The sequence below is a fragment of the Cyprinodon variegatus genome, unplaced genomic scaffold (genome assembly GCF_000732505.1).
Source record: "Cyprinodon variegatus isolate N-32 unplaced genomic scaffold, C_variegatus-1.0 Scaffold1245, whole genome shotgun sequence".
Lineage (NCBI taxonomy): Eukaryota > Metazoa > Chordata > Actinopteri > Cyprinodontiformes > Cyprinodontidae > Cyprinodon > Cyprinodon variegatus.
Window position 1 is genome coordinate 165,611 of NW_015151698.1, and position 10,580 is coordinate 176,190.

The 10,580-nt window shown below is 36.8% G+C and overlaps 1 protein-coding gene across 1 annotated transcript in view; it reads left to right on the forward strand.

Moving 5' to 3' along the window:
* LOC107102380 (neurabin-2-like) overlaps positions 1-10,580 on the forward strand; it is a 56,717-nt gene that overhangs the window by 43,651 nt on the left and 2,486 nt on the right. The window contains exons 3-8 of the mRNA XM_015401668.1: positions 2,351-2,471; positions 4,620-4,724; positions 5,726-5,858; positions 7,978-8,130; positions 8,223-8,276; positions 8,372-8,601. Coding sequence (XP_015257154.1) covers positions 2,351-2,471; positions 4,620-4,724; positions 5,726-5,858; positions 7,978-8,130; positions 8,223-8,276; positions 8,372-8,601 — 796 coding nt within the window. The remainder of the gene's footprint in view (positions 1-2,350; positions 2,472-4,619; positions 4,725-5,725; positions 5,859-7,977; positions 8,131-8,222; positions 8,277-8,371; positions 8,602-10,580) is intronic.

Consider the following 10,580-nt stretch of genomic DNA (forward strand, 5'->3'; position numbering starts at 1 on the left):
AAGTACTCCAGAGTGTTGTTCAGCATGGGGGTGAGTAGAAAATGAAGGCTAATCATGTTTTGGGTGTACTATTCCTTTAAAACTGGTTAACAGTAAAGATGTTTCAACACGTCTTTTGGAGTCTAAAACTGCAAAGGTTTAGGATTAAAGAAGACGTACAAAGGGAGTTAGAAAGCTATTGACGCCTTTTTTCATCATGTGTTAAAACTAAAGAGAATAAATTTAGCTTTTATTATTTTCATTTATACAGGTTGTCTCATCCAGATCCAGGTTCTCATTTAAAAGAGAAACCTGTTTTGATAAAAACAAAAACATTATGCAAAGATTTCTTTTCTGCAGCTCTAAAAATTCCAATAAAATAATTTTATCTTTACTTTTAATCCAGTAGCGGATTCATTTTCTTTTTTTTTAATTATTATTATAGAGGGTATTTTAGATGAATATAGAAGGTTTTTAATATTATAAAATTTATTTTGTTTTATACAACGATCTTTAATTTCTTGCATCATGTTTGCCATTTTATCTGATTTTATCAAAAGTATTCATTTATGATATTTATGCGTGTTCAATTTTATAAGAGTCCAATAAATTTTTCTCTAATTAACTGCTTTTAATAAATCCTCGTTTAGTTTGCTTGTCAAATTATTGTTACTTTGCTATTTTTTAAATTGGCCTTTAGGAAGGTAAAATAACAGCTGGAACTGTGATGGATGAGAGCTGGAGTCACCAGGTTTCCATGACTACCAGTAGACAGGATAAAGGATGAAGCCTGTTTTTGTCCTACTAATGGTGTAAATCACACCCATCATGGCGATTCGATTCAGTATCAATTTCCTGACCCAACGAATCGATTATTTTCAATACTCAAGAATAAACCACGATACGATTCGATTAATTGGTTAATTTCTTCTTTTACCTTACAGGCTAGACAATGTTTCAGATTTGAATTAAATCAATTAAAGCTGTAATATCGTTAAGCATTTTATTTGAGAAACAACAGCAAATACCAGAAGTAGCAAAGCTGTATTCCACCTAGGCCTATGAAAACCTCATTAACTGAAAAATAATAATGCCTCTGCATTCTAGATTCTGAAAGGCCTTGCATCAAAAAACACTGAAAGCGGAAAGAGGGTAGTGGTTGAAGGAAGCGAGGAAGATCATTTTAAAAGCCTGAGAAAACAGCAAAGTTACTCCGAAAAACTTTTTTTTTTCTTAATGAAAAAATTTTTCAATGTTTCATTTCTGGATTTCCTTTTTTTTACATTTATAAATGGTGTTCTTTGCTGCTAAAATAACGGAACAGAAATTACTCCATATCAGCTGAGAGTAAAGACAGAACAAAGCCTTCCTCTCTGTCCAATAAGCTCCGCCCTAAAGTCCCCTGGCAGCCCCTGGAGGCCCGGTGTAGGTACCAGATTGACTCTGGGGCCTGCACCTTTTGATGACGTCACAATACATAATTGTTTTAACGTTTGCACAATTGCGCAAAACATTTTGATTGGTCTGGACAGCTTACTAAAGTAATTATAGCGGGGTGTAGGTTTTATTCGAAAGCGGGATTGCGGTTTGTAAACGGACAATTTTACGAAGAAATTCTCCATGGTCCCTGCGCCTTCCGATGACGTCACCGAATTCGCCATGGGCCTTGCGCCTCCCGATGACGTCACATTATGGCAACGCCACTCAAACAAACTACATTGAGCCTGCGGTCTGCATTTGTAACGACAATAAATAGAGACCGCGGGCGCAATGTAGTTTGTTTGAGTGGAGTTGCCATATCGTTACGAGTGGCGTTGCCATATAGTGACGGGCGGAGTTGCCATATGATGTCATCAAAAGGCGCAGGCCCCCGAGTCAATCTGGCAGCCCGAGTCAATCTGGAGGGCAAAATAGGTTTAGCGCCACCGCAGAACGGAAGTCAAAATTACGTCCAGGAGCAAATGGATAAAAATAGACCGGAGAAAAAAAAAAGAATCGATTCTCTTGCGGACGTGTCAATGCCCTTTTTTTTTTAAATAACACCCCAAGTAAGTCTGGTTTTGTTAGTCAAATTAGATTTAAAATGATGAAATCATTAATTGTTGAATTAAGCAATACATTTTTTATTGTTTTATCTATCTCTACCAGGATTTTTTCATAATGTGGAGGATTCTGTTCGACTCTAATGTTCCGTCTACATCATTTAACTCTTTCAGTTTCTGCAGTTTCATTTTTTATTTCCTACTTTTTACAAGTCGGACGACTTTCGCTCCCTTTGCTATTGAAAAAAGACCAAATTAAAAACTTTTTGACTCTACTGTGTGTTCTAAGCACTACTGTAATAATTGTTTTGTTCCTCTCTATGTTTCAGATGGAGATGGTTTGGGCATCAGTATCATTGGGATGGGTGCAGGGGCGGACATGGGCTTGGAGAAACTGGGGATCTTTGTGAAGACGGTGACAGAAGGAGGAGCAGCACACAGGGATGGCAGGTGAATGGAACATTTTTAGTTTTGTGGTAAAGAGTTGATGCTTCAGCAAACCAGGACTGCCACAAAAAAGTTTGCTTTTTGTTTCGTCTATCATCAGATTTTCTACATTATCGATTCGACTATTAAAAACATGTATTAAAATTCACTAAATTAAACAATTTTAAAAGATATTTGTTGAAATGATGTATCTTTAATTAAGGAAATAACTCTAGCTAACAGTATTGCAAATGTAATGTCAGCAGCAAATCCTTTGTTATAAACAACTTGTTTTATTTAATCCATAAAAAAATGTTTTACAGTTAGATGAACAGTTTATTTTTCCATTAAGTGATTACATTTTTTTTCTTATCTGCTACCCTAAACAGCAAAGGTATTTGATTCAATAATAAAAATTTCTTTAATAATTAGTTTCATCCAGGGCTGCTCAGACGGTAGCACTGCTGCATTGCAGCAAGAAGGTTCGGGGTTCGATTTCAGGCCCAGGGTCTTTCTGCATGGAGTTTGCATGTTCTCCCTTAGTGTGCGTGGGTTCTCTCCGGGTACTCCGGCTTCCTCCCACACTCCAAAAACATGACTGTTAGGTTAATTGGCTTCTCTAAATTCTCCCTAGGTGTGAGTGTGTGCGTCAATGGTTGTTTGTCCTGTGTGTCTCTGTGTTGCCCTGCAATGGACTGGCGACCTGTCCAGGGTGGACCCCGCCTCTCGCCCATTGACTGCTGGAGATAGCAGGGTTCGTACAGGTGCTGGAAATCCTTGAAAATGCTTGAATTTTGACGTTGTGTTATCAAGGTTTAAAAAGTGCTTATATTTTGGATGAAATGCTTGAAAATGCTTGAAATTGTAACAATTTCTTTCGCAACAAATACCTATCTAACTGAATCGTGTGTTTATTAAATGGAGAAATAAAATGATGGAGAGCGCGAAAATGAAACGTCCACCTCGCTAAACTCACGGTACCGCCTCGCCAACGTTCCAAAAAAAAACAACAAAGTTTTAATTCATTGCCAGGCCCAGACCTTAAAACAGCATTGATAACTCTATGACTGATAATACTGAATTGCGACACTTTCGGTAAGGTGCTGGAAAAAGTTTTAAAATGGATCTTGAAAGTGCTTGATTTTGACTTTGGAAAAGGTGTACAAACCCTGAGATGGGCACCAGAACCCCTCGCGACCCCACTCGGGACAAGCGTGTCAGATAATGGATGGATGGATAGTTTCATCCAGGTGCTTAGCTGTTTGATTGGTTTGCAAGGTAAATTTCCTACTTAGTTATAGTCAAATAGTCAAATCTGGACTCTAATGCTGCCATAAAAAATTAACAAAAGCATTAAAATAGCGTAACATCCTGCAGGTATAAAATAAACTCAAACATGGTGGAAATTAAAACACTGCATCAATCATGTATTTAAACTAGTGTTGTGCCAATGCCATTTTTTGGACCTGATACCGATACCTGGCTATGCAGTATTGGCCGATACCGATACAATATCGATACCATCTGTTTGGAAAAAGACTAATAAAAGGTAAATCCAGTAGAACTTTTTATTGCCTACCTGGAATGGGTAACAATAGTTGAACAAACTTTTGGCTCTCAAAATGGTATCGATGCCCTATTTGTTGATAATCGTTGATACCGATATCCCCATTTAAGTGCTGAATCGGGGCCCCGCCTGATACTGGCATCGGTGCAACACTAATTTAAACTTAAAAAAAACATCATATTCAGCATGTTATGAACGTCGGATATGATGACTGAACAGGTAGTCGACAAAATCAGGACTAATTTCAATCATCAGATTATTTTCACATCGATCTAATGAGACCAGATTCCCGTCGACCATATTTTTTGGAGCCACTTTTTTCTTTCATTTTCATAATTAAAATAAAATGATAACTAATGTTTCAAAAGTCTTAAATAAAACAGAAAGAAACAGAAACAAATGCAAGAAAACTTTAATAATGGGTAGCAAATGGGGGGAGCAGCAATGGATGCACCTCATGTAAACTGAAAGCATGGCTGCTGAACGTATCGACACTAATATTGGCCCAAAATATTGTCCCTGCCAATTTGTCGGCTCAGATCTGGTTGGTTAATCAGGCAGTCGACCTTGTAACCATTGGCCGTTCACCTGTTGGATGTCTGCAGGATCCAGGTGAACGATCTGATTGTGGAGGTGGACGGGACCAGCTTGGTGGGAGTCACCCAAAGCTTTGCCGCCTCTGTACTCAGGAACACCTCAGGAACCGTCAAGTAAGAGACCTTTTTCCTAACTTTGCTGTGTGTTTAACATCCAAATGGCAGTCGTCTGCTTTAAGGCTCTAAAGTCAACATTTATCACTGGGAGGATGCCGTTTGGTGGTTTTAGCTCTTCAGGATAACCTTTATTTTTCAGCTTTATATTACTGTCCTCTGTTGACATGTTTTTTCCTTATATGCAGCCGCAGCCCGTCTTACAAGCAGGAATGACTTCTCCCACATCCTGCCGTTTCATTTAACCAGACTGTAGATTTAGTCTTGATTATAACCTTCTCCATGTAAAGAGCGTTATTTTAGTTCCAAAACTAAAGCTGCAGAAAATACAGTCTGGACCTGAAGTGTTGGTTTAAAACAGCAGGATACTGTTTGCAGCTTTTTACTCAGTTTGTCTGAGGCACCTTTTGTTGTTTCCTCATCCATAATTCAGGAAGTTTCTTTGGTCGGGGATGCTGGGATAACTGTTAGTGTATGGAGATCAGAGACCTCTGCAGATCAGCTTATGCATTATGGATCCGCTGCAGTGGCTCTGACCTGTTCAGGAAAAAAAAAAAAAAAAGCTGCGAGGAAGACAAATGGAGCGGGACAGGAAGCGCGTTGGTGAACATTTAATTACTCGTAAACGCTGCAGAAAATGAAAAGACGACAGAGGCTGGCTCAGAGGCCATCTGGCGCTTTGCGACAGTTCAATCCAACGCCGGCTTTAATTTGACAGCCATTTGTGAACTTCTGTCCAGCATCTTATTTCCTCTCGGACGATCAGTTCAATGAGATAAAACAGAGGCAGAGTTGAGGGTTTGATGGCTGAAACAGTAAGTTTTCCATATAAGGAAATAAAACAAATTAAGACAGATTGGATTCTGATTGTTATTAAAAATAAAACTTAAGAGCTGTTTCATATCATTGTGAACATCAGGGACAGTTTTGTATTGGATCTGTTTGTATTTTGGCTCCAAGAAGCCAGTCTTTGATCTTCTAAAGTGGTCCTGATCCAACAGGTTTGTGATTGGGCGAGAGAAGCCGGGCGAGCAGAGCGAAGTGGCCCAGCTCATCCAGCAGACCCTGGAGCAGGAGCGCTGGCAGAGGGAAATGATGGAGCAGCGCTACAACCAATACATGGACGAGCAAGAGGTTGGGTCCATCACCCAGAACTTTTTCTACTCTTTGGTCTGCACTGAAATTAATCAAAATCTAGATAAATAATTTTTTTCTTAAAATAAGTGCATTTGTTCTTGGATTGAGGAGGTAAAAGAGACATTTTGCCAAATGGAACAAGACAATTTACATTTAACATAAGAAAATACTATTGCATTGTCTTATTTCACGTGCATATTATCTAATTATCTTATTTTAAGAGTAAAAATATTCATTCCATTGGCAAACCATCAGTTTAACCTACTTAAATTAAGGGTAAATACACTTAATTTAGGGCATTTTTACTTATTTCTAGATTGTTATTCCAGTGTGAAGTTAAACTTTACTTAAAGTCTTAAACGTTTAGGAAAATTAGCCATCAACTACTTTGATATAAAATACGCTGTTTTAATTGGATATGTGTCCATCTCTGTTCCAATTTCCCTGCAGTTGCAAGATCCCAAATCCCTGCTAATGCATACAGGATAAAATGTCATCAACATATCAGCACCACTAAATAGCTTTAGAGGGAAACCTGACGGTTACAGGCTGTCCAGAAACAAAACTGTTCCTTTGGTTTGGGTTGGGATTAGGAGGTTTATCCATTAAAGCAATCTATGATGCTGCAGCTTAGAAAGGAAGCCAAATCAGGGATGACTCAGATTATTTTGGGTTAAAAAGCCGTTTTCTAAAATTAGGTTTTAAATATTCTCTTTTTTTTAAATTAATAAGTCATCTGTACTTAATTATTAAATGATGTTTGGTTTCCTGTTAGGTCCTGGGGGGACCTAACAGGAAACCTCTTGTTTTAAGCGTCCCCCACCCCCTGTAATTGACATTTATGCACTATTTTTGCACGCCACGCATCACTTTACTTGGATTTATCACTTTACTTGGATTTTCACTTTATTTGGATTTAGTTTTTACATATGCATAGATATATATATATATATATATATATATACAGAAGAGCTATATGTGTATATATTTTATCTCTTTTTATTCTTAGTTTTTTATCTTTATTATATTGTATAGTTGGATGTGTGTATATATTATATAAAACTGTAACTGGAGCATGTAACAAAAGTAATTTCCCTCTGGGATTATTAAAGTATTTCTGATTCTGAGACAATGATGGTTCCTGAAAAGCAGCTTTCAGCTCAGATGAAGGAGTGTTGGAGTTGAGCTCCATCTAGTGGTGATTTAGGGTCAATACATGGGAGATTTGATCCTAACATTAAAAGTTAAAATCTTTTTTCCTTTTATTTCTCCCGGTGTTCTGTAGGATGAGCACCTGTCGTCAGACCAGCATACCCATATTTTTTATTTATTTAATTTTTTTTCTTTCGGGGGATTGGCATAACCATATTCAATACGCAAGTGCAATATGAAAAAATAGACTTTATAAAACCTCAACGGGCGTTTATCCCTTTAGTCATATACAAAAAAAATCTTTTTAAAGTCAGATCGCCATCCAAAAAACACCAAAAAGTAATTAAATCTTTTTTTTGTAAATGATTAAAGGGATATACGCGCGTTAAGCTAGTTTAAAGTTCATTTTTTGTACAAAACTAAAGGGATAAACTCAAATCTGATGTCTTGTGCATGTGTATTTACTATAGATACGCTGGTCTGATGTCAGATGCTCATCTGATAGAACACTGGGAGAAATAAAAGGAAAAAAAACATTGAACTTATACTTTTAATGTTAGGATCAAACTTCCCAATTTTTTCACAAAACTAAAGAGATATAGTAAATATATATAAACTAAAGGGATACACTGGTATTGATTATGGGTATGCTGGTCTGACAGAACACAGGTGTAGGAACCTGATCTGCTCGGGGCCCCGCCCCTTCTTATGACGTCAATATGTTAACTCCACTCGGACAAACTGTACTGCACCCGTTTCTTAAGGATCAAATCTCTTTTTGCGTGATGTTATTATCGTTGTCTGGGCAACCACTATGTTTTACACCATGTGGCAACGTTCAGCCAATCATGTAGCGTAACGTCACAGGCATGAAGCAGGACACGAGCTGATCTGGTACCAACACCGGCCTTAAATAATCAGAACCTTTTCAGCTTCTACCTGTCTGATCTCTCCGCGCCTCCAGGGTGGCGACTATGGCACAGATGAGGAAGAGGATGAGGAGGAGGAGTCCAGCCCGCCGTATCCCAGCGCCATCGAGGTGTTCGACTTGGCCGAGAACGAGGACATGTCGCCTTTGGAGACGGACCCTGAGAAACTGGCCCACAAGTATAAAGAGGTGAGAAATGAATTTCATCTGTAACCGCAGCTCCGCTCTGCTACCCGGCAGCAACACCACTATGAGCAATTCTCTTCATTTGTTTGGTAAAGCTCCAGATAAAGCATGCTGTGACCCAAGCAGAGATCCAGCAGCTGAAGAGAAAGGTGAGTCTGAAGCTGATCATTTTACAATCAACAGAAAACAAACTACAAAAGCAGCATTTCTATTGATAAAGTCTGATTGTTCTGTTAAAATGCAGCTGCACCATGCTGAGCAGGACAAGCAGCGCTGGCGTATGGACAAAGCTCAGCTGGAGCAGACCCTGCAGGAGAACAAGGAGCGGATGGAGAAGCTGGAAGGCTACTGGATGGAGGCTCAGAGCCTGTGCCAGGCTGTGGATGAGCACCTGAAGGAGACGCAGGCCCAGTATCAGGCCCTGGAGCGCAAATACAGCAAAGCCAAGCGGCTCATAAAGGAATATCAGCAGAAGTAAGAAAGTCTGAACACACACAGAACCGACCTAACTAACTGGCAGAAAGGAGGAAAAGAAAAAAAAAAGACTTTGTATTTTCATTAAGTAGAATAATACCAGAAAAAAAAAGATTTTATTTCTATTCATCCCATTTAGAATGTGGTGATTTTCCTCACATTCTTTATTTGACACCAAATCCACCTTAAGTCCAATTGAAATGCCAGCTTTCACAAATTCCACATGTTGGTTTGTGATGCTTTAATATAAAACATCATCTAGATGCAGTTTTCCTGCAGTAAGCCTTGCTTTAGGTTTTGGATTTTTGACCATGGCAGGATGAATATACCCTCAGTCTGCTACCCTCCCAGCCTTGGGAAACTTTGATTATATCTCCGTCTGTAAATAGATTGTAAATTTTAATTTAAGTTTGTGTACAAAATGACAAAATAATTCTGTCTAAGTCTAAGTAGATTCAAGTTTTAAAACCGAGTCTTAGGGCCAGGCTAGAGATTTTTTCTTTCTTTCTTCTATTTCAAGAATAAAGTCCTAAAATTCCGAGAATAGTCGTAAAATTATATGGATAAAGCCGTAAAAATTATGTAAATAAAGTTGGAATATTCTGAGAATAAAGTCGCAACGAGAAGGAAGTTTTAAAATTCTGAGAAAAAAAAGACGCATTAATAATAGTCATAAAATTATGAGAATAGTCGTAAAATTACGAGAATAAAGTCATAAAATTATGTAAATAAAGTCATAATATTCTGAGAATATCTTTGCAAAGAGAATGAAGTGATAAAATTACGAGAAAAAAAGTCACAAGGATAGTCCTAAAATTACAAGAATAGTCGTAAAATTATGAGGATAAAGTCGTAAAAATTATGTAAATAAAGTCGTAATATTCTGAGAATAAAGTCGCAACGAGAATGAAGTTATAAAATTCCAAGAAAAAAAAGTCACAAGACTAGTCATAAAATTACGAGAATAAAGTCATAAAATTATTTAAATAAAGTCGTAATATTTTGAGAATATCGTTGCAGAGAGAATTAAGTCATAAAATTACGAGAATCAAGTCATAAAAATTATGCAAATAAAGTTGTAATATTCTGACAATAAAGTCGCATCAATAATAGTCATAAAATTATGAGACTAGTCGTAAAATTACGAGAATAAAGTCATAAAATTAAGTGACTAAAGTCATAATATTCTGAGAATATCGTTGCAAAGAGAATAAAGTCATAAAATTAGGAGAAAAAAAGTCACAAGGATAGTCGTAAAATTACAAGAATAGTCGTAAAATTACAAGAATAGTCGTAAAATTACGAGAATAGTCGTAAAATTACGAGAATCAAGTCGTAAAATTATTTAAATAAAGTCGTAATATTCTGAGAATATCGTTGCAAAGAGAATGAAGTCATAAAATTACGAGAATCAAGTCGTAAAAATTATGCGCATAAAGTCATAATATTCTGAGAATAAAGTGGCATTAATAATAGTCATAAAATTATTAGAATAGTCGTAAAATTACGAGAATAAAGTCATAAAATCATGTGAATAGTTGCAAAGAGAATTAAGTCATAAAATTACAAGAAAAAAAGTCACAAGGATAGTCGTAAAATTACAAGAATAGTCGTAAAATTACGAGAATAGTCATAAAATTACGAGAATCAAGTCGTAAAAATAATGCGAATAAAGTCATAATATTCTGAGAATAAAGTGGCATTAATAATAGTCATAAAATTATTAGAATAGTCGTAAAATTACGAGAATAAAGTCATAAAATTACGAGAATCAAGTCGTAAAAATTATGTGAATAAAGTCCGAATATTCTGAGAATATCGTTGCAAAGAGAATGAAGTCATAAAATTACGAGAATCAAGTCGTAAAAATTATGTGAATAAAGTCCGAATATTCTGAGAATATCGTTGCAATGAGAATGAAGTCATAAAATTACGAGAATCAAGTCGTAAAAATTATGTGAATAAAGTCCGAATATTCT